This window comes from Grus americana, chromosome 1 (assembly GCF_028858705.1).
Source record: "Grus americana isolate bGruAme1 chromosome 1, bGruAme1.mat, whole genome shotgun sequence".
Classification (NCBI taxonomy): domain Eukaryota; kingdom Metazoa; phylum Chordata; class Aves; order Gruiformes; family Gruidae; genus Grus; species Grus americana.
The window spans coordinates 51,462,873-51,487,541 of record NC_072852.1 but is presented as its reverse complement, the minus strand read 5'-3'; the positions used below and the strand labels follow the sequence as shown (position 1 = coordinate 51,487,541).

Here is a 24,669-nt window from a genome sequence, read left to right as displayed (position 1 = left end):
TTAGACTGTAGTAACAGACAACCGAATAACTACATTGTATGTGGTGATGTCGTTATTGATGGCGCTTTTCCCTCCAGCGGCTGCACGGTTGGTTTTCCATACAGGAGGTAAGTAGAGGGATTGTACCGTGCTTTCTTGGGGAAGTCGTTAGACTTCTCTGAGGAGAAGAGCATCGCTATTAGAAGTAACGGAAGCTCTTTCTACTGTCTCCTGGAGGATTCATTTGCAAAAAGTGCCTATCTGTGCCTCAGCCAGCTTGCCGCGTGTCCTCACCAAGGGTTGCCAGGCCATCGCTGGTCACAACGAGCTCTCGCCAGCCTCGCAGCTCTGTGCCTGGCTCCGGCGCTGCAGGCTCCCGCGAGACCTTTACCTGGTGTCAGGGGGCTGGGGGGCGGTTCGTACCAGCTGGGGAAGCCTTGGGGGACAGCAGCAGGGTAAGGGCAGGAGGAAGAACGATGGTTTTCCACTGGTTTGTGGGCTCCCTTTCTCGGGTTCCTTCTGCCAGAGGGAGTTCCCTGTTCCTGCAGCACCCTCTCCTGAAAGAATGCTTCTTGGGTTACTGGGTTCTCCTTTTTAACGTTTTTAGCTTTTCAAAAGTATCATCGGCCTCAGAGCCTTAAAGCAATGAAACTGTTGCAGAAGGCTGTGTGGGTGTAGCGGGCACCGCACTGCACCTCTGGCCTGCAGCCGGCAGCCCCCCAGCCCAGGGAACCCCCGTCCCCCTCTCTGCCCCAGGCCCTGCAGCTGCTGGGTGTTACTCGGGCCGGCACCTCTCTGCCCGTCTCCCTTCTTTGCACTTCCCAACTTGGCAGGGAGGGAATGGTTTGTAACGTGCCTTGGAGCCGGGCAGGGCTGGGAGCGGGGCAGTGCTTCTCCTCAGCTGCGTCCTGCAGCATCCTGTGGCCCTTCCTCGCAGAGCCCCGCACTGCTACAAGTGGCGCTTGCTTGCTTTTCACTGGTGTAAAGCACAAGAGTTAATCAAAATAACCTCCAAAAGCATTTATTCTAGAGAAACCCATACAGACACCAACATGGATTTGTCATTTGCACTTTTTTTAAACCATTCATTTTAAACAACAGGTTAACTTCTGTACAACAGGAATTACTTTACACATTAGTAAGACTTTAAACTAGATGACTGCAAAATAATGCTCTGTAAGCTAGTGTTAGAAAATATGCTGTTTGCCATAGCAGTTTGCCTGTAAACATGTGAAAATAAGTTAAAAGAGAAGTTTGCTTTCATTTTGGAGAATGCTATTAGAATTGTTGGGTTGCCGTAACACAGCTTTAGTCAGAGGTGGGTGTTTTGTTTGGTTGTTGTTTTTTTTTTTTTTGGTCTGCGAAATAGCAACAGCAGATTGCAGAGAGGGTGTGCCAATGGTTTGTGTGCTGATCCAAACCTACCAAAAGAGCCACAATCACTTAATTATACTTCACATCACTTCGTGAGATCCACTTGATGGGTTACAAAGTCCCAGCATGACTTTTAATGGTTTACTAACAGAGTGACGATGCTGTTTAGGAGGCTTGAAGAAAAGGCAATAATCCTATTCCAGGCTGTAGGCTAAAGCTACGGGGCCTGCTTCAACACATACTTAATCTCTAGAAATTATTAAAGCTATTGTAGCAAACAAGCAGTAGTACAAATACAGAATAGGACTGATTTTTTTTTTGTTTCCTCATCATATAAACACATATAGTGAAGTTCACAGGATCAGACCCACGCAAACAGACTATATTTTACAGCTTTTCAAGCAGAAAAGTTGGGGATTTTTTTTTTTTTTTTTTTTTCTGCCTGTACAGAAGGTTACTGTTGAACAAAACTATCACAGTTCATTCAAATGTACTGCCAGCAAACACCTGAAGTGGAACGGAACTGCTGAGACATCTGTCTACCCAGAAAGAGTAATCTGCTCATGCCCCTTTTTATAGTTAATTAATTACTGTGCTTTTTTTTTTAATTTTTATTTATTTGATGCTGCTTTAAAATGTTAAGAATGATAAAAATCAAGCCCTTAAGTACAGGTATTCTAAGCTTAAGTGCTACTCAAGCCATGGTCCACTCCTTTAGGACAGAGGGCAAGACAGGGTAGGATTGGGGTGGGTGGTCTTTTTCCAATTAAACATCAAAATACATTGTGCCAGGCAGAGAACTGCTGAAAGTACTGCAACACTGTAGTGCAGTTTCCTGAACAAAGTCATACATTCCATCAGGTATAAAGTGTAAACTTAACAGCAAGTGTAAGACTTGAATTAAAAACAACAAAAAAAAAGCCATCACAGTATGGGTTGGTGGCTCCCCTCTCTGATATGCAAGAGGTCCAAGGTGTGCAATCGTGTGGTGGGGAGGGGGCAGACCAGTAGGCAACGTGTTTTTGTCTTTGCTTTTTTCCATGTCAACAGGCAGCCTTGCTTCTGCCGAAGCGTGGTTAGCATTTGCCGCGGTGCTGTGGGATTGTGCCCGGTACCAGCTTCCGGCAGCCTTTGCAACCAGCCCGGCCAGCTTTAGGACTGCTGTTCTGCAGCCTCTGGGCTCCTCCAAAGCAGCGGTAAGTATTTTCAGTGTGTCACTGCCTGGGAGCCCCAGGGTTTCTGCTCTGAACTCAGGCCACCCATGCTGGTCCTAGCCCAGGCACCCTCGCAGCTGCCACAGCAGGGAGGGGACAACTCTTCCCCCTCCTGTGGGCCACTGCGCTACGCCACTCGCCTCCAGTGGGAGGTTCCTCTGGAAATGTGGAAATGTAGCTCCGTCTTCTCAGCGCCTTACCTCAAATCTAAGGGCAGGCAGGAGCCTGGGTAAGTGCCTCTGCGTGACTGACGCAGAGCCCACGGCAACAAAACATTTTGGCTCTGTAGCAGAGGGCAGGACTGTGCTGTTGCGGTAGCAGAGCCAGTGCCATGGCTGCTCTTCCATGGCTTTGCGGGGCAGCCACTGCACCAGCCGTGTCTTAGCAGCATGGCCACGCACCTGCTTTCCTGCTGGGCTAACTGTAGCCACCCATGCAAATGCAATGGATGCCCTCCTTTTAAAATGGCCAAGCCTCAAAAAACACCCCAGAAGGACTAAGGCAGACAGTTACCCCCTCCCCACCCCCACCCCCAGCTAGCACGACTGCATCAGTTTCTCATACACAGTCAGAGACTACACCAGCCCTCCTGTTCTTATGTATTGTTACACTAACCCTCTTTTGACAAAGCCTTTGTGTGGACAACCTGAAAAAAAAAAATATGCTGGCTTCAGATTTGTGAGGCCCTTGTACCTGGATGGCCAGGACTGTCAGCACTAATGCATGGGGCCATCACGCACCTGAGTACAGGTTTGTGCACCAAAGTGCAGCCATCGTCAGCTGCTTCATTGGATCACCATGGTGTTCCGATGTGGAGCAGCCGCATGGAGGTTTCACGTGTGAAGTCGCTCACAAGTGTTTCACAGCTTATTTAAGGATGGAAAGGTAGAAATGTAAACACCGACTGATGCCGGTCTAGTGCCTTTCTTCAGAAGCCTCCCCCCGCCCCTCAGTGGCTGGCTTCTCTTTGTACATGGAATTTCTAACCTAAGGAAGAAATGTCCTGCCATGTGGCATTTGGCCTTCAACCCTCAGACCCACTTTTTCTGCTAAACATGCTTGTCCTAAGTGTCACTTTGGTGCTCTTTGTTTTGTTGTCTTTTTTTTTTTCCCCAAACAGGAAACAGTGTACATTTGTCTGGAAGGAAGGAAACTGCAGCTGACCCATATTCTGAAGCCGGAGCTCAACCCACAGTTTGCCAAGGCTGCTGAAAGGATGTGGCGAACTATCAGCTTTCTCTCTTAAAAAAAAAAAAAGCTAACCAACTTACAAGCTCACACAGGCAACTCTGAACTTGCAGTGTGTTTTGCACATCTCCTACAAGCTTGTTTTTAAGTAAGCGAGCTGAAAGCTTACTTAAGGCAGTATCTTTGAACCAAAAGGTGTCTTCAAGTACTTGAAAATGCTGGCCCTGCCAACGCTAGACTCACTTTCGCTTTGATGTGCCCACGTTTTAATATGTAACCCCGCCCATACCTCATTCCCAAACGTAGATATTACTTGGAATGGTCAGAGTGGAGAAGAGTGTCCAAGTGTTTCAAACCCTGTACATATAGTCAGTCACAACAGTTCTGGGAGCAGTAGCGCTTATTTAAAAATCCCCCACAGTGACGCTGTGAGTCAGTGCTCTGCTCAAAGCCATTTGCATTTTTTCTTTTCATCAAATAAGTCTTTTACTTGCTGGAGTTGTTTCTGGACTTCTTCAAACCCCCGTTCTCGCTCAAGTTTGCTGACAATCTGTTAACAATTAGCAAAAAAGAGAATAATTTTTTTAGTGCTTATTTTGCTTGCTGTTTTTTAAAGCCTGCTTTTCTGCATTCCAACAACTACTGGCGGAAAAAAACCCCATCTGAATGCCTGCCTAAATGTAAACATTCTTTTTCTGACTTTAACACTCCATTTTGGTAGTTTTCCTTTCAAGTCATTATGATTACAGGATTTGCAACACTTCCACAAAAAACCGACAGAGCCAAGCAAAAAACCCAAAACAAATCCAACACACGTTCATCTCCTGAAATGCAAGGCAAAGCCAGTACTCCAGTTTTACCCTAAAGCGGATTTACAAATGGTATTTTATTTATCTTCCTCTGCCCTGTAAACTGAAGGCAATAAACTGCCTCTCTTCTTCTAACTGGCCCACTTGGCACCGGCCCAGGTGATAGGAAGGAGCATTACTGCTGTCTGAAAAACTCTTTGCTGGCAACTGTACAAAGCAACTGAGGTCTCAGCAAACAATGAATGATGTTTAGCTGCTCCCAGTCAAAAGCCAGAGGGGAAGAGCAGAGGGAGGGTTTCCTTCTAAGGATGGGGTAAGTTTAGCCAGTACTAGCTTCAAAAAAGCAAAAATGGGCACTGAGATTAGAAAGTATTCTCAAGTCTCCTCTGTCAACAATTCTAATGAGCTTAATAAAGCGTAGCGCCACTCTGAGCATCATCCCAAGCTTCTTTTAAGAGGCAAGGATTTGATGCTGAACCCCGATAATTTGAGATGTTAAGAGATCAGAAGCGGTAAGCTGGCTAACGGGTGACTGCGAGCTGGATGATTACAGGGAGTGCTGATGCTGTGCTGCTGGGGATGAAAGAGAAAAAGGTCTGGTTGCTGGGAGACCCAGACAACCTGCTGGAAGTGGTAAGGAGGCCTTCAGGCTACACACCCAGCTGGCTCTTATCTGCCTCCCTGCACAGGCACATGCAGCCTCTGTTAAGGATGCCGAGCAAAATGGAGTGGAGAATCCTGTCATGCAAAGCGGAGGGCAGGGATTTTCTTACAAAACAGCTTAGAGGTAGCCTGTGACTAAGTGCTCTCAGTTGAGAAAAGATTTCTTTTGTTAGCAATAGGGACTGGAAGCTATAGCTTCTTCTCTTTAAAAGAAAGACGATTAGAGCAGAGCATAAGGGCTCTGATGGGAAAGGAGCAGACACCTTTTGCTGTAAGGCTGAGTGTGCTCCGCTGAGGTGTTTGTACTGACTGTTAAATCGAGATGCCTGGTGCTACAGTCTAATCTGATTTCTGCATCTCCAGGGAAATGGAGCGCGTGCACAGGAGTTGTGACAGGCGCTAGCAGATACTCTGCAAACATGGTTAAAACAAGGAGTCTAGACTATATAGGAACTTTCTCAAAACTGCAAGGAGAATTTTATTGCCACTATCTCTGTGAAATACAGTGGCGACAGTAAAGGTCCATTTTCAAACTTTTGGCCTGTGACCCCCCCGAGAGGTGGGGGCTCCAGCCGCCCCAGGGGCTGCACTGCTCTGGCCCACGCAGCTCAGCAGGAGGAGCACTGTGGCCGCATCACTGAGGGTCTGTCTCTGGAGCGGCACCCTGCAAGTCACAGGCCAGGCCAGCCCTTGGTTACTCTGTCAAGCCCAACTTTCAAGCCTGAGGTGGCAAGTTAACATGAAGGGGTTAAGCAGGAATAGCAGAGCTGCTTACCTCATCATAATATTTCACTATGTATCTGTAGATTTCACTCAAGGCCACTTTCTCATTAAATTCATTTTCATGTTTCTAAAACAGAAAACAGTTCTGGTCAGACAGTTCTTCTTTTTAAAAAGCTTAACATGAAAGCAAATGAAGTTCCCACTTCTCAACCGTACCTTAGATTCCTGAGTTAGAAATTCTTCAACCTCTGAAGTGGTCAATGGAGGCAGATCCCTGATGGCTTTATAGTACGCTTTCACCTCCTTCTTGTACAGTGGAATGTCCTTAGCGTAGAGAAGTTTATTTGTTGGTGCTTCCTTAAAAGAAAATATTTGAAGCCTTGTCAATTTTCACAGCACAGATTTCCTAAGGTTCCACCTCCACATAGTTAATTGCATCTCATTGTGTCTGTTCTCTGTGTGACTCACGTCTCTTTGCAGTGCTAATATGCAAGGAATCAAGGTTACGAAAAAAAGATGAAGAACAGATGCAGGACCTCAGTAACAGTGCATTGTGTTTCATGACAGTTGCCATGTAATTATTTCTATTGGAATCAGGAGCGATGAACATTTGTCCCTTAGACATAGATTTCTTTCTTACTTCCTTCTCACCTTCTCACCTCTCCCCGGAGGTGACATGCCAGAGAGGCTTGCTAGATCCTGTCCTGGCAGAGGTTCCCCAAAAACTTTTTGGTCCCTACTACTCCTTTGCTCAGGGGTTGGAGAGCAGGGAGAGCTGACTGCCAGGCATGCACAGCCAAAGGGATTTATTTTTTTTCCCCAGGTTTTCAACAACCCAGGTCAGCACTGACCTACCAGGCGGCTTTAGGCTCATCCGAGGAAATAAATGCTGATGTTTGTGGTAGGAGCTTAAGCCCCACCTGGAAACCATGTTTTCAGTGTGTGCAAGTGAGGGCTGGTAGTTTCCTGTCACTGCTCTAGTTTAAATTCTGGGCAATAAATGACACAACCATGTGATATCTTGTCACTACTGTTTTCACTGTGTGATGAAATGATCTAAATGTTTGTTTTCTAAGTAGCTAAAGAATGTTTTAAGATAAATTCATCAAAGTAAATACATTTTGGTACTAAAAGGCCACAAGATGTTTACTGCATTGCAAACCTTTATCAGGTTTCAGCCTCCCTTTCCAAATGGCTAATGGGAGCTGTTGTACCTACAGTACCTCACAATGGATGTTAAACATAGAAACCTAACACACCATGCTCATTTGCAGTTTTTCCATCAAGTAACTGATGTGATTAGTTTTAATTCACCACACTTCACTTCTAAAATAAGATAAATAAGCACATTATGTGTTATTTACCTTTAATGGATGAGCAGTTTGTTCAGATCACACAGGAAATTAGTCCATTTTTATAACTTTTTTTTAAGGCTAAAAAATCTCTAGTCTGTTTTGCTTGGTAGTATGAGCCTGAACAAATGCTTCCTGCTTAGGTACAAAGAAAAGGAAAATATCCTTGGGAAAAACGAAGTATTTCTGATCCCCAGAGTTCTGGACACTGTACTCAAGAGCTTTTGAATGTAAGATTTCTGGACTTGTTACTCCAGTAAATAATTTTGCATATAAAAAGGGAGCAGCTAATACATGTGAAAAGAACTGTTTCAAACTTCAGAGCTCTTTCAAGTATTCTTACAGCTCCCAGTAGCTCACTATGTGTGTTTTCTGCACATCAGTGTGTGGCAGACAAAATTTGGACTGCTTATCAAATAATGTTAATACTTTTAAGACCTTTGTTTAAAAATTCTTTCAAACTTTCAAATTCTTTCAAACTAAAATCTTACAATTTCCACCCTCTTCTACATATTCTATAAACACACTGTGCAGAAACTAACTGCAGAGAAGACAAGCAGCAGTTAACGATAAATATGGTAGCCTAGTAGCTCTGTCTCCTTCAGTGAATTCTTCAAAGCCTTGTGAGACGGAGCAACAAGAAATGGAAACTCAGTTTAATTAGGCTTTAATTAATTAATTATTTTTGCCCCCGATATCAGCAGATCCAGGACTGCATCCCTAAATCACTATACCATTGAAAAAAGACATTGGTTGAGAAGTTTGCAGAAGACTATCAGGGTAGCATTACCTTTCCCAGAGTCTGTTCTGCTAGAGAAAAGGCATCCATGAAAGCTTGCGCGATTACAGACAAACAGCCATCTATATGTGACGTCTTCTTAATATCAAAGACAAATTGGGGATTCTTCAGTATGTTCACCCAGAAGCGAAGAGGAAGACTAGACAGAGAAAGAACAAGCATCTTTAAAACTAACCACTCAGGTAGCACAACTGCTTGAAAATGGTAGTTTAATTGCGCTGCACTCATGGAAAGAAGCACATTTCTGGGCTGCGTATTCCTGTTAAAAAAGGGATCAGGGAACAAAGGCTACAGTGCAAACACATCAGTCAGTCACTCCTTCATCTTCAAATAATGCTCTCGACCTGCAGATACTTCTTTCTGAATGTGAAGTCAGGATGCAGGCTCAGAAGTCCTGGAAGCTGTGGTGGTTTGTATCGGTATCCAATAAATATACTAAAATTACTGGGATCCACAAAGCCAAACCACATCTTCACTCACCCATGCCAAAATTTTAATTCTTCTCATCCCAGGTGACCTGTTCCATCTTTGCAACTACATTTTCAGAGAGTGTGTGCACTCCTGCATGTATCGTACGGCCATACCTGTTGGTTTTCCATATGTGGACCACATCCGGGTCAGTAATTTTTTTGCTCTCAGCCTGGGCATCCAGAAAGTCAAAAAAGTACTTGATGGCAACAGGTGCTTTATTGTTAGGTAAACTCCAAATGCTCCTGAAGAGCTTTTCAACAACTGAATGAATTGCAACCTGAAAAGTAAGAAAATGAATGGTGCTGTTATTGCACAAGAAAAGAATAGGAATTCTTGTCTTAGAGAGTTGAGCGTGCCCCAAGGCAACCACACACAGAAACTACAGTACTCTTGTGGCAAACATCTAGGCCATAGATTATTGGGAAACAAAACAGTTCAATAACAAAAATGAAACTGCAAATGAACCATAATGAGCTGCTTTCAAATGTCACATGTTTTATCACTTTACTGACAGGAGAATTGTGGTGAACTTTGTGATAAATCGTAGGTGGAAGGAATCACGCGTTGAGTTTCCTGAACAAAGACAACATCAACTCTTCGGATACTGCTGGCACCGTTGCTAAAGGCATTTGGAACTTGTGACTGGAAGTGAGAGGGAGGTCAGCAAAAGGAGTTTAACCAGTTTTCTAAGGCACTGGTCTTCATGGTGCCATCTGAGACACGTGTTGAACATACATGCTCATCAACACTCCACAGCCAAGTGACTGTGACGCTTGATCTAATTCTAGGATAACAGCTTTGGGTGGCATACGAAGACACTAATATTAGAGAGAACTGGAAACTGGGTATTTCTGATCCAGAAGTGATTTGACTCGCAAAAGCAAGGGCTTGGTTTCTGGTGGTCTCACTGACATCATCACAGAGTAATCATAAGTAGAGGCAAACAAAACAAAACACTGTTTTGTGCTTTTTTTCTTCACATCTGTTCTGAAGCTCAGTTCAGCCCAATCTTCTCTCAACAAGGATTTAAATGTATCCCAGGGCCTTGATGCGTTACTGGCCAGTTCAGTTCAAAGTGACAAACTCTGCAATTGTGTCTGTGTGCATGTATGGGTGAGAGAAAGAGGGAGAGCCACGGTTCAATGCAATTTCCTTTAGTGCACAGCGTATCATGGGTGGAATTTCAGAGTGAAGGACATCACAGCACTGTTGTTCAGAGCACTATCCTACTTTGGAGGAGATGATTAATTTAAAGCCCTTTAAAAGGACTGTTTCTTAGCCTGATCTTTTCTTTTGTACTTCAGTCTTCCACTATATTACTGGTTTACTCCTGCAGTTCCTAAGGGCTTATGTTAGTTTCCATAGCTAATGAGAAATGACTAGTCTTCACTCCCACTTTGGGTAGTGTCCCAAATTACTTCAGATGCTATCAACAATCTAATTAAATAATGATTGATAGATTTTTAAATGCAGGAAGGCCATAATCATCATACCTTCAGGCCTCTTGTATCACACAGCTCTCAGTGTCATGCACTGATTAATATTTTAAGTAATATGCTGTTGCAAAGAGCTTTATAACCCGTTCGAGTAAGTCAGAAACAAGATGACATTACCACAAGGAGTGAGCAGGGCTTATTCCTAAGGAATGTGCACTGTATAAATTAGGTAATCGTATTATAAATCCTAAGGACCTTGTTTTTAAAATTAATCTAGTTATTTTGGACACTTAATTTGAGACCCTAAAAGATTATTTCATTTCGTGGGCAGTATTTTGTGAAACTCAGGCCTTGGAAGTCTCTAAGCTGGGCAAACTCTAGTAGAGAGTGAGGAGATTGCTGACGGAAAGCTGTCTCTCCAGAAGGGTTCATTCTCACTCTAAGGGACTCAGTGGCAAAACTCACTTTCTATAAGCTCAATAGCTACCTTTTTTCTTTAACCTGAGAAGAAAGATTGTGCTTACTGAGGAGATAGAGAGTGCAAGTAATAGACAATTTTAGAACTCTAACATTAGAAAATCTGCAATGTGGCCATCTTTGCAAATGGTCATAATCCATAGTTAGCACAGTGATTTTTATAGACTACCTTTTTATTTAACATTTGATACACATGCAGGAAGTCTGCATAATTTCTGTTTTAATTTCTATTTCTGTTGTGCCAAACTAGCCAAGCCTAACATCAGCCCTCCCCCAAAATAAGGCTTTTACATTTTACCTTGGTCGACAGAAGCTTTGTCAGATACATTTCTTTCACTTTGAATTTTTGCTTTCCTTTGTGACCTGCTCCTTTCACATCTTTGTTTGCTTCAGAGTCCGGTAAAATCTATCATGAAGAGATTAGAGAGATTATACAGATACAAATACAGCTCAGTATTAAATCTACCACTTAACAGTGTAATGACTGAACTCACCAAATGACAGTGTTCATCCGAGTAGTCCACATCTAAACAACAGAAAGCAGAGAGCAAACAGGCATTAACGAAACGCACAGCTACAAGCTTGTGAATGCTGCTGGGCTCTGGGCTGTGCAGCGGGGTGCATGTCAGGATGCCAAGCAAGCAGGCTCGGTGTTACCCTTTCCTGCCTGCAGTGTGGGGGAAGCCTCTGAGAAACGCACAGGTCCTGGCTCACCTCCCCAGTGCCAACCAGTAGCTTGGACCACTAAGCTAGGGCATCATCTGCTGCTGCTGGAGTAAGCTGGCAGCAAATCGCAGCTCCTCGGAAAGGAGGATGACAGACAGCACAGGAGATGATTGCATTGGTTTAGTGTCTGTTAAGAGCACTCAGCACAGGTGGGCTGAGGTCTTGAAGGCAAGGGCTGAGAACAGACAACCCTGTTCTTGCCAAGGGAGAGAGCAATGCCATCCCTGTGACTTGCACCTCAAGGACACATCTCTCCTAACTTTAGATGTCCACTTTGATGGTGAGGTGAATCATACACTAGGAGTGTCTTTTCCTCTCCAGGGTCTAACTGAAAGTCCACCTCCCCTGAGGCACTGGCTGGGTTGGAGCAACTTGCATCACAGGGGTACGAGATGAACTGACCGCCTTGTAAGCACCCTTTAACTCCTGCCCTGCTGGTGAGACAGCCAAGTCAAAGCTTTCAGAAACACAGTCAAGAGAATAAGGAAAATTCCAAACCTGTGTTTTTTGGTATGCCTGTCTCTGGACAGCGCACCACTGTGCTCATGATGCACAACGCCAGACGCCAGACCAGGGCGTGTTCCCTCTGCTGGTCTCACCAGTCAGTGCTTTGTGTCACCCAGGCTTCCCTGCCCTCATTTCCTGCCTATGAGTGTGCATCTTTAAGCACATTCACTTGCCATGGACTCCTTCTTTCCTGTGCCTTCTTCCCTCCTCCTAGGCCCACTGTGCCTGCTCCAGGCCAAGAGTCAGGGTAATGTTGCTCTTCATTTGGCTCAGCTATATCAAAGTGCCAATTTTTCTGACCTCCTGTTGACCAAGATACAGCCTGTCATAGCTCAGCTGTCTGCATTCCCAGCCCATTACCCATGTAAGATTAAATAGACTGCAGTTCCTTTGTTACCTGATTGGGTATTTGTCTTCTTTTTAAAGACTTTTATGGTTGCTCCGTTTGAAATCTGAAAGTGAAAAACAAACATAGCTTGCTGAAACAAGTGTCTAGAATTCATGAAACCCTCAGTTTCACTTCCTCTGTCCTTAAGTTGATGGCAGCACAGGAGCATGCCAGCTCGTTCTGTTCTCAGCACAGTGTGCAGGGGTCTCAGCAAGTAGCCAGGGCTGGGCTTTCAGGCACAGGCAGCACCTGCAGTTTGTTAGCCTTACCTGGCAAGGTGGGAAGGCAGTGCTTCTGATAACCCAGCCTTTAAGGCCTTTCTTTTTCTTTGATTTTTCTGGTTCAGCCCTCATCTGGATATTTTCATTTTCACCTACTGCTTTGTTCTGCTTCTTGCACCCATCTTTCTACAGATTGCCCAGACTGAATTCCCTGGCTCCAATGCAGGAAGGTGAAACACTGAGGGGAACATAGGAATGATTTATCTTCTGGCCCCATTTCTTCCAGCTCAGTCCATTCCAGCGCTTTCTCCCCATGCCCTACAGAGGGGCCATGTTGAGGGTCCAGCCTGGTGCTCCCAAGAACTATTTTCAAACTTCAGTTCCCAAAGTGAGCAAAATATTTACAGCCCCGGGGACTGTAAGGTCAAGATCCACATCTAGCTGCCTTGGGATTTCTAGGAAGAATCTTCCCCCCTCCTTTCCTCAATTTATAGTGCTGCCAGGATAGTAACTATTATATTTAAAAGAAACTGGCAAGTCATGCTTTTATTGTCAAAGAGTAACTCAAAAACAGCTCCCACTGAGAACTACACCAGTGCTCTGCTGTCAAATGTTGGGTCTTGCCAAGTGCTAGTGTACTTCCTCTGTAATTACAAAAACAACTGGCCAGTTCTAGGAAAGGATCTCTGCCAGAATAATTTAAGTGTTTTTTATACCTTGGCAGCCAGCCCCGTGTGAGAAACCAGTTTAAACATTAAGATACTCTATCAAAAGCTGTGTCTTGCGCCAAAGAAATCTGCACTTACACTTGCTCCTAGAAAGTAAATGTAATCTATTTTATAAATACGATTTTTTGCAGGGTTTCCATTTATCATACAGTGTTTCATAGCTCTTTCAGATAACACAGAGCACTTTAAAACCACGCTACAAGTGGGAATATGCTCTGAGGCTAGCTTGTGAGGTGACACAAACACCCAGAGAGAACAAGAGTCCTCCTACTTGGCCCTGAAGATAGGTAAACAGGAACAGGGCTACCCAGCAGCTTACTCCCTCCCAGAGTGGCATGAACAATGCCTCTCGAAGAAGCAGGAGAGCAGCTCAATGCTGAAATGTGTCAGCTCCTGTCCTGAGGGAGATGGGCATAGCTCGGAGGGAGAACTGTGCTCCCCTCCAGGAACCAGAGGCATTGTGCAGTGCAGCCGTGATCCAAGCCCTCACTTTGGGTTTTATTTCTGGGACAAATGTTGCTTTTAGCACTGAGTAGAACATGCTTTCCCTTCTTCATCATTACTGCACTAGCCATACTTGCTGTTTCTTTCAGATCCATTAAAAAAAAAGCACCCTTCTTTTTGGTCCTGCTGGCTAAATCACTTTTCATGGTGGGCTGCTCCCATGGGCATCTCAAAACATCTTCACTTTGTCAGGTGCACTACTGAGGGGGACAAACAGGGAGAGGGGAGATCTGTTCAGATCCACACAATGCGGACTACAGCTGCTTTGCAAAAAAGAAGATGTAGTAGCGTGGCTCTACACCTCTTCCTCGTTCTCCAGGCCTCCTGTCCTCCCTATAATCCAGTTCTGGTCACACATTCAGATCACACATTCAGATTTGCTCTCTGGGGCTGTGCCTGCTCCTGGAATGTATGATGCTGCTACAGGTTGAGAAATTTGAGATCTGTGACTGGACAGCAGATCTGAGAGCGGTTCTCTAGCTTTCTTCTTGCATGGGAAATAGGACATCATGATAATCAGGAACTTTTACTTTTCAAGGCTTGTGGTTATTCTCATGCAAACAATAGCTCAGACCTCATAAATAGTCACATCAATAACCCCGCCAGGAGCAAAAACTTAGAATGAAAGGGCACACAAATCAGAGACACATGAAAGTCTAATAAGAGTACGATGGATTTTTCTCCCTTCAGAAACACCACACAAAAATGCGAACATCCCCAATTCGCACATTTTAAAAATCAGTGTAGAAACTAAGTCTGCTTTTTCAAGAGTGGTTGGTGATTCCGAGACCTTTACAACACAACCCTCGTGCTCCAGTGTCTTAAAAAGATTTGACAGTACTTCCCAGTTTCAAAAATCTGGTTACTTTCTAGCAATTAAGGCTGGCAAACAAACAAATAAACAAAAATCCAGGCTTGCCACAAAACTCTAGGCACTGTTGAAATCTAAGCTGGAATTCCTCAGGCAACGTGACTACCCTCACACCGTGTATGCAATGTTCCCTTTTCTTGCTAACTAGATACCTTTACATTCCTTTTTGCATTAATATGCATACAAGAAAATAAACTAGATATGCTAATGGCTGATACTTGCCACTAAGCCACTGCCTAAAATGCTGCTAAACTTCTGCCTGAAATGTATGTTATTTTGTCAGTGTCAGAAAAAGTGAACTAAAATATCTAGCAGAGATACCCAGCACAATTTCCATAAGGCAGCTGCTCAGCTATAATTAGTGTAGTTACAGCTTTGCAAAAACAACTGAACCTCCAACCTAACTTGCATCTGCCTGCAGAAACCTCAGATGAAAACAAGGGCTGGGACAAAGATACCCAGGGATGACAGTGACCAACCGGAGCAGACTCATTTGCCATGAGCTATGGCACCCATGAGCTGTGGCATGCCATGAGCTCAGGAAGTGCAAACAGCTGCCAGGTAAAATTAGGGAGCACTTGCAATAGCTGCCTGCAGTAAGGAGAGCAGGCACATTGGCCAGAAATTCAAATATCTAATCAGATTCAAATCTGCATTGACCGTTGCTGCATAGACTCTGACTGCAACACTACAATGTCCTAATTTGTACAAAATCATTACAAGTGGAGTGAAGTCCCACACTAATCTATAGACAAGATTCAAGAGAAGCACAGGAAAAGCTGTATTTAACACACTGGATGGTGACTCAGGACATCTGGGTTCACTGCTGCCTCCCCGGGAGGTAAGGAGAGCAACAAAACGCCTACAGAAATCTGAAAATGACTCCAAATGAGCTTGCTCCAGATATGTGCAGCCTTGTGCTGTGCCCAAGCTACAAAGAGTCCTGCTAGAAGTCCTTGTTCCTCTCTGTGGATGGCACTTGCTCATGCAGACAGGAATGTGCTCAGGGCTGGCTTAGGTTTCTCAGCACCGTACTGCATTGCGTGACACAGACCTAAACTCGTCAGCAAAACTTCGAAAGAAATAAAAACTGATTATCGTGTTGAGAGCCAGACTTTCAAATTCAACAACAAGGTATGAAAAAAACTCAGTAAAAGCACTCAGCATACTGACTTCATTTCCAAAATCTATCTGTAAGCATCAAAATGTGAGCTACCATATCACGTGAAGCCAATCATCTGCTGCACATCTTACCCCAGCCTCTCACCCTCTATTCTAACTAGTGTCAGCGGAAACTCCTTAGACAGGCAGTGCTGCTTACTATGCTTTTGCAACGTGCTACACCCAGAAGGACTCTGCCACCAGCTGTGGCCCTGTCTGTTGTTGCAATGATGGACAGATTACTGCAGCATTGAAAAGGACTGGTTTACAGGTGCAATTGGAAGTGGAAGAGAAAAATTAGGGTGCAAGTGGTGCCAGCTGATGGAAGCAGAAACAGAGAGAAAAAGGGAAGGTCTCAAAAGAAAAGCAAGCAAATTCATCAGTCGTTTTTATTCTCACTCTCAATGAGCTTTCACAAGTATCACATCCACCTGCTCAGATAATCAAAATATGAGGTGGGAAGAGGTAAACAGTTGCTCATGGTGCAACAAAAACTCAGCAGCAGAGACTAGAAGAGACTCAAGGCAGTGTTCATAGTTGGAAATCAGATGCTCTTTTAACTGAAATGCTCAACTGAAGTGACAGTTTACCTGGTATGCCTGAACCAAGCAACCCTGCAACAAGCAAACCTCTGAAAAGTAACAGAAAACATATGACTCATTGGCAAGGAAGTTGTGTCACATTTCTTTCCTTCTGTTGATGATGCTCAGCTATCTGTTCAAGATTTTGATCAATCAAGATACTTCTATGCAGAGAGCATTTGGGAGTTGGGGAAAAACTCTTTCTTGATTCATTGGTATGGCTTCTGTGCTTACCTCGTAATGACCGATGGTATTTAGCTTCCTTATCCCATCCTCCATCACCTCTGAGGAACCATCAATATCTAACAATTCTCTTTGGTGCTCCTCAGACACAAGTTCTGCAGTACGACAGCAAGAGAAAACAATTACATCCCAATGGCATTCTCACTGTACAGATGTTTGTAAAGAAAAGCAACACATAATTATATTTGGACCAGTGGCTCCCAACTGAGCTCTGTTTCTCTCTGTCCTTGTGCGAGCTCACGTGGGAGTGGTTTTACACTCCCACACTACAGATTCCTTTCCTGAGGTGACAACCTGCATGGCTTCCATTACTGCAGGCTCCTGGTGCTTCACTTTGTGTTGGTCAGGGCAGAGTTTTTGGAGATGCTTTTACCTAATTTAGCTATTCTGTAGCACAAGCGTGCCCTGGTGTTATGGCCACGTTGGAACTAGAAGAAAGGTTTCACAAGCCACTTTTAAGAGATCACCAAAATGAGCTGTACAAGACTGACACAGTATTTGTGAAGGGTGGCCAGGCACTGGTGGTGGGTATAACCATCAGATATGAGAGTAAATTATCATCACTTGCCGACATAGTGTCTAAGAAGGTGAGGAAGTAACATCTTACAGAGCAAGTCTGGGAGGTGACAAATGCCAACAATGTCGAGTTTGTTTGATTTCCTATTGGAGCACCTGGGAAGTGGTATGGTGGCAACTGCAGGCTTTTATCTGACCTTGGGCTTTTGAAAACCCAACAGGAAAAGGTGGCTCGACTCATCTCCTCAAATGGCCTTATTTACATCTGTAGATATTGCACATGTCTTTGTGAGTAACATGCAAACTATTATATAAACCTAATCTGACTGTAAATAAACTATATTTATTGGGTTCTTCTGATCAAGGGAAACGTAGGCCTCTTGGAAGGAAGGGCAGTGGGAGGGACAGCAGGTAGGGACTAAAGTACTTGGTAATCATGATGTGTCATGTTACCCACTGACAAAATTTATCAACCAGCTGTACTCAGGTGGACAGGCCACCTTACTTAACCCAGAAAAGGAACATATAAATTATATGTGTTCAATAAATAACATGTGTTTGTTAACTGCATGCTGAAGTCCTTGCAGATGTAGTTCCAATGTTCTAACTGATGGCATAAATGATCTAGTATTTCCCCAGAAATTCCTTACAAAAGCTACGTTCTGCCTAAATGCTAAAAAAAAAAATCAAAGCTGAGGTAGGAATTCCTAAAAAGAAAACTCCACGGACAGACCAGTGAACTCCATGAGAATCTAACACAGTGACACTCTCTTACCAAGACCAATTTCATCCAGCTGAAGACCATAGAGAAAGCCATTCTTATTAAGGAAAGCCTGAAGGCTCTTCTCCTTGGCTTGGCCTATGGTGTCGCAGTCCAGAACATTAACTTGGATAGTTTGACAGGCATCTCCACTCTCATTTTCTGAGATTTTTTCAAAGATAATGTTCACTGTCTGGGGAAAGAAACACATGTTATTCTGACTTACAGGGAAGACCTGGCATGGGAAACCTACAAACTCCTGACAGCAAACCTGAGACATTATCAGCATATTTATTATTAAAGCTATTTTGAATAAAGATTATTTGAAGGAATTATACAATGAAGCAGTTAGAACTCCTCATGTCTGAAGAATCAAAGATATACAGCTATATATTTCCAAAAGTGCATTTTGTATTCTGCTTTTGTGCAAATCTATTTCAGTGAATTACAAAAAAAAAGACAAGAGACCATGAAAAATTACAATGCATGTTCTAAAAAAAGCAGATCTTTTATTTAAAATGAATGCCTTAAAAGCAAAACTGTAAGCTACTAGAGATCTGATAAGGTTGCTAAGTAAGTCGCCATGGTAAGCCTGACTGATTTTGAGTGGAAAGGAAGCAGTGTTAAAATGCATATTTACACCAACAGATTATGCATTGTATCATACAGAAAAAAATACACCTCCCCTGGAGATGTCAGAGTCTGTCTGCATACAGCCATGTCTCTAGAGGCAGCAGAGACGGGGCTGCTGCAGAAGCAGTGGAAAGGGAAAGCCTGTTGCAGCAGACAGCACCCAAAGTGGTCCAGATCTGCACAGAAAAGCGTGATTTATTCTGCTAGTTATTACTCCAGGTCAAACATCCACACAACCTGTCCAGTTACAACAGCCCTGCCCTTTAGCTCACAGCCACTACTCTTGGCTGGGACACAACTCATCTGCTGGGCTGCACACAAGGCAAGTATGGGCTAGAGGGAGGTGCCAATGAGACTGGGTGACCATCTCCAGGGAACGTTTTTAGTCAGGTCGTTATTTCTGGTCAGGCCAGGCAGATCAACTGCTTCCAAAAGGCAGGGAAAAGGGATGAGCACAGGATTGCTAATCCCGAGTGATAACAGCACTCATTTCCAGTGCCGCACCCTGCTCCTTGCAGAGACATCACTGTTCAGCTACATGGATACAGACATTCTGCTGCAGATGTCTTGGGGCAGAATTAAAACAAATGTTTAAGTTGTCAGCACTTGACTGCAAGTGGCATAGGAAAATCTACATATTCGAACCATTCTGGCTGTTGGACATTTATGGTATAATACATATCTTTTGACTGAAATGTGAGCACTGCAGGTGTGACTCAGTGAAGGAGTGATCGTTAAAAGAGGAAGCAACTAAATTTTTTTTTCCCTGCTGTCATGTGAAGGAGAGAACTTCTGTCCAGGTTGCTGCAGGGGCAACTTTTCTCTCTTCTTAGAAAAATGGGCAGTTATTAATAGTTGTAGAATGCTATTTTCTGCTTTATTACCCAGCAAGAATGGAAATTATGACACAGCGGTGGTGAAAAAAAGTAGTCCAATGAGACATAAATTAACTTTACTGTTTCTACAGAAGCCAAAGGAGCAAAACAGGTTTGCAAAACTATGAAAATCAGGATTTAACAAAGACTAGGATGTAACTGAAGTAACGGAGAATAAGTTAATCAGGACACTGAGATGTTTAATTGTGAGGAAAATGAGTCCATGGAAAGGACAGACGGAACAGAAGAGGAGGAGATCCAGGAATGGTGCCTGCAGAAGGAGAAGCAGACTGGATGTCATGCCTCGGGTTGGGATTTCATGCGGAAAATTAGTAAAAAATATATTGGCACAGGAATGAGGGAGTCATGCTTGGTTAGGTCCACAGACCAACTGAACAGACAACAGTCCTGTCCTTGACTTTGACTGCCCTGAGGTCGTGGTCTCGTAGGATAAAAATGTGGACAGTGACTAACTGTATTTTGTCTCTGAAAAACTCATTTTAATCAAAATCTTTGTCTCTTCCAGTCTCTGAACTGATCTTTCAGGAGTAGTTACTCACTCTTTAACTGTTGCTGATTTGTCTTTACATCTTTGGAAGCATTCCTTCCTTTAGTTGATCCTTTCCTCCTAACATTATTCCTACACTGCAATATTCATGTTTCTGCATCACCTTCATTTCCTCTTCCTTTCAGACTGTCAAGAGAAACTATCTTTTTCTCTGCTGCATTTCCTTTTCAGCACATGGTCTCACACAGATTGCACGTAAATGTGCAGCCTCTTCAGTTATTAGCATGTGAGAGTCCTCCCATCCCCGCTCAACTCATTGTAGAATAACAGGACAGTGAAAAGAGAGAAGCAGTCTGTTATGTAGGTGGAATACAAGTCATCTATGGACTCCTTAATCAAAAATATCCACAATGTAAGGATAATAACAACTTATGACTCAAAGAAGTGGTCAGATGGGAAGAAATATTTAAATGCATAAAAGTCTCTAAACCAAGAAAGCCAGACAGGTTTGCTGATATGATTTCCTGCAGAAGTTAATCTTAAGTGATGAAGCAATTGATGGGGAGCTAGGAAAGCCAATTATTATTATGTCTTCCCTCTGTAGGTGAAGTTTTCATAAATCAGACGCAACCTGTCTGACAGCACAATCCCTGGCTTTAGAAACGATTAATCAGAAGCTGACAGTCACAATCACTGCATTTAGACACAAAGTGTAGAACTGGAGAAAGAATCAGAAATAACTGTAAAATTATGAAAACCCTTTTATGATCAGCTCTGAAGGTCAGAAAACATTTAAGAGAAATCACAGGAGGACACATGGTAGTCACAAGGAAACATCATCAGGCCTTTTTTTAAGCTCTCACTTTGCAAAGGAAACAAAAATACAAGTTAACTTAGGGAAAGATTCAGGAAGAAATTACAGGACGTGTGGTTCAACCTAGTAATATCTAGAGTTGAGACCTCATGCACTAGAAATTAGTGGTTAGCAACACAAAGTCACAGCGCTCTTCAGCAAAGGCTTAACACAGGTTGCAAGAATTGTTAAAGGCTACTTGAAAACAAGGCAAGTGTCTGCAACTACTTGTATAGAAACTGGCTTGGAACCTAGCTAAAAGACAGGAACAAATTTTAAAACCATTTTTTCACTCATGCAGTGACAGTAATAACGGCATTTGAAGACAATGTTTACAGGTTTTTTTTAGATTTGTAGTTTTCTTGAAAATGAATTTCAAACAATGAATTATTTAGTAAAGCTATTAATAACCATAGCAGATAATAAATGAGATGTGGTTTAACAAAGAAATGTGATAATACCAGATTTCCTTAAAAGTAAAGAATTCAAGGGCTCTTATTCATTACCCTGTTCTCTATTCAGTTATGCATCTGAACAAAGCATATTTCCATTTATCAGACAGACTGAAAAAAGAAGAAAAACTTGTGATTGGTAAAAGTTAGAGAATTATGTAAAGGAGACAGCCCCATGACGTACAGCACAACTAAACTGCCTTAAACCCACACCTCTGTCTCCCAGACTACAAAAAGCAATAAACAGGAAAAACCGGACTGATTGTATGATCCTTCTGTAGCACCCAGAAGTTACCCATGAAGAGGTTATAAAAAGCTAACAAATTGGCATAGAAAATGATACAGGCGTTAAATTTAGGCTAGATGGGCATGGGCGCTATGCAAAGCAAGGGTTGTACTCTTGATGCTACAATATGGTACTCAATCTGTATGTAATTCAGAAGACTCTCCTGTAGCCAACATCTGCACTGCTCGCTTCCTAGCAAGGGCTGCTGTGTCCTTTTCTGCTGATGAAAATCCCCATATGTCAGATGCTTTTAATAGCTTCCTTATCTCTCACAAAGTGTGCCTAATAATACCACAACCATGGCATCTTACTAGGAAATTGGGTTCCCTGCCTCTGCTTTACTCCCTTACAGCCCTCCCACTCCTTTTAACACCCTTCTTTTAACTCGTAAGGCAGTTGAACACTTTAAACAACCTTCCATCACATGGCTTTGCTTCACTTTCAGTAAAAGGCTGTTGGCCGAACAAGTGAATCAGATAATTTCTTCCCATCTAAAAATGCAAATTCATTTCAGCAAAGAATTTGACAGTCCAAATCCCTTTTTTAAAATAAGCAGTGACTATTTTAAAGAAGTTTGTAGCTCTTAAATGCCTGAGCATCAAGTCTACAACATGAAGAAGTCTCCCCTGATTTTCCATAGGAGATATTCCACAGAGAATTTCTCCCACACCAGGCTGGCATTGTGTAGCTTTTCTATTTAAAATGAAATGCCTCAGTGAAATGCTAACGCTCAGCTGTGCACCATGCTTCTTCATCAGTCCCGGAGGAAATTATCCACCGAGGGGTGCAGCTGCTTGTCTGCCTGTGAGAAAGCAGGCTTGCTTCCTCAGCCTGCGAAAAGGCTCCATGACACATTCAGGTCTCTTTCAAGGCAGTTTTATTTCTCAATATTCAAATACAAGCACAGCATGAAACCACAAAGCTCCTTAGCTCATACTGGACCAGTGCTTTCAGAAACATCTTTCCTTCAATTCCTGTGCTTGAGTATTTACTTCAGCAGCCCATCTCTGTTCAATATCTGACCCTTTCCAGCAGAGAGGGGTAACAGCAGGGGACTGGCTGGTCCCAAAGTCGGTGGCCTTTTAAAAAAGGCATGGGGGCCGGCCAAGGGACAGCTCTAATACAATTCAAAACCAGCATGTTTCTTAGTTCTCTTTCTTTCTTGTTAGAAATGGCCTGAATTTTAGGAAATATCTCCTGTCCTTCCTTCTTTCTCTATGCCCAGCACTTCTCCTGCCCCAAGAGTTTATCTGCATAGTGATATGTTTAGGAGAAGACCTGTAGAGCTCCCCCTGATTTTTAGGAGCCTGTCTGTATCCTGCTTTTATTGGTTTGGAACTTAAGTCCCAATCTAAAAGGAGAGATTCAGATGCAGAGTGCCTACACCTTTGATTGTGCTCTGCCACTGATTTGAGAGTTGAACTCCCTACCAGATACAACTCTGTGTCCTCAAGTGCCTACACACCTGAAAAATCTGGACACTGAGTGTCTGCAGATGTGCTTCAGTATCTATCGCCCTCTTTTTGTCTGTGCTTTTATACTTTGCTCTGGACAGGTAAGCTTTAATGTACTGCTATTGTGGGGCTGTGGAAAGGGACAAAATAAAATACAAACAGAATACTGCAAGATTCAGAATGTAATTGCAGTGAGAAAATGTGCAAATGCATTTGAAAACTCAGCTCAGAACTTATTCCTTTTAGAAAACAAAACCTGCAATCCTTTAGGCAGAAATTTTCTTCCAACAAAAGGAGAAAATACTTGGTTCCCTGTCTGTGTGCTCACAGGTTCTGCATGTCATTGCAGTGCTTGTGAAGTGGTGTTAGTGAGAGAAGAAAAGCTGACTCTTTCCACTTTAGTATCCTGTTAAACGCTATTCTTGAAGAGAAAGCTTGCACAGCTGGCCTGATTCCGCAGCCCAGAAAGCCTCACTGTTCCACCTAAATCTCTTTCACAGCACAGTTTTAGTTTCCAGCGTAAATCTTAGACAAAACACCAAACAAAACTGTTTCCCTGTCCAGCCAGAGCTACAGTCCTTGGGCTCCATCTCTCTAATTTTACTGCAGGATCCTCCCTCCTTTTCTGGAGACTTAAAGGGAACATTCAGCCACCTCTCAACTAGTCCAATAAACTGCTGGACCTTAGTGGGGAAAGCTGACTTATTAACCCTGTAACAGTATCATTATCTCCTATTTAAAAGCAGGAATACAAAGGCAGCAAATAACGTTTGAGAAAGGCTATCTGCTCTCTCACTTCCTCATCCATCTGCAGACAGCCTTCCCACTGATAGAGTCCTTCCGACCACTTCCCCTCTCTCCACTGCAGGCTGCCCACAAGACCCTATCAGCGACTGCATGCCTAGATGTAGCACTGGGAAAAGTATTTAAGGCAGTGTTCAGCAGTTTCAGAGTCAGCTGTCCCCCCAAGGTGCTCTCAATTTGAATTTGTGCTATAAATAAGAAAAGTCAATCAATTCCACAAGACCAGCTGTTCCTGCGCAGTCTACTAGTAACAGGCATATTGAGGTTGCTTGAAAATTGTTGCTCTGCATAACTACTGGGTTTTGTATCCTATGGCTATATATAGCAATCTATTTAAACTTACCCTGGAGCCCAAATGCATGCCAGAATGCAGTGCACAAACAAGGAAAACCAAAGATACGGCATTACATTATGCGTTTAATTTTTAGTCACAAACTTCCTTTCCAAATGCACACGGTGGTAACTTAGCTTGAAGTACCTTCAAATGAACCTTCCAACAACAGCTTTGTAAACAGCTATAAGAAGATTTGACTATAACTTTGTCAGTCCAAGAGCTTGCAGCAGGAAATAACAATTCAGAAATGTTTCACAGAAAGGCGGTCATTTCAGTGAGCTTCCTACACGACTCAGTGAGCTGAGTCCAACAGATTGCTGACCAGCCAAAATTTCTAGGGTCATGTAGTCTACTCCAGTATCTGGCATCTTAGGACCTCCAGGTTCTTGCTGCGCAGACCTGGAAGCTCCAGCCCTACCTGAGGCTCAGGATATGGGCTCTGAAAAAGGCCTGATTTCTCCTCCAAAGCCACCAGCACTTGCAGTGTCCCTGCTATGACAGTTGCTGCCCTGGCAGTTTCTGCTCCCATGCTCTGAAGCCCACTATTCAGTCACACTTCTCACACTCCTAAGTATGTCTGGTAACTCCGATGATAAGAATCCAGGAGGTAAGAAACAAGGAAGCTATGGAAATTACTGGAAATGCAGATTTTTAAGTTCTCAGATTCAAATTCATTTGGAAATTCTGGAAAAATGTACACTGATTATTATGAAAACCTTTTTCAGGCATCCTACTCAAAAAGTCACAATTTTTACATGCTTCAAAGTGCAATAATCCTT

The 24,669-nt window shown here is 43.3% G+C and overlaps 1 protein-coding gene across 1 annotated transcript in view; it reads right to left on the bottom strand.

The window, feature by feature from the left end:
* Positions 1 to 992: 992 nt before the first annotated feature.
* The window catches only part of PLXNC1 (plexin C1), a 72,201-nt gene continuing 48,524 nt past the window's right edge, over positions 993 to 24,669 (bottom strand). Inside the window, exons 22-31 of the mRNA XM_054842769.1 lie at positions 17,707 to 17,884; positions 16,407 to 16,510; positions 12,116 to 12,170; positions 10,980 to 11,011; positions 10,784 to 10,891; positions 8,686 to 8,849; positions 8,093 to 8,240; positions 6,167 to 6,307; positions 6,003 to 6,077; positions 993 to 4,305 (exon numbers count right to left, since the gene is read on the bottom strand). Of these exons, the coding sequence (XP_054698744.1) occupies positions 4,201 to 4,305; positions 6,003 to 6,077; positions 6,167 to 6,307; positions 8,093 to 8,240; positions 8,686 to 8,849; positions 10,784 to 10,891; positions 10,980 to 11,011; positions 12,116 to 12,170; positions 16,407 to 16,510; positions 17,707 to 17,884 (1,110 nt within the window). The 3' untranslated portion in view covers positions 993 to 4,200. The remainder of the gene's footprint in view (positions 4,306 to 6,002; positions 6,078 to 6,166; positions 6,308 to 8,092; positions 8,241 to 8,685; positions 8,850 to 10,783; positions 10,892 to 10,979; positions 11,012 to 12,115; positions 12,171 to 16,406; positions 16,511 to 17,706; positions 17,885 to 24,669) is intronic.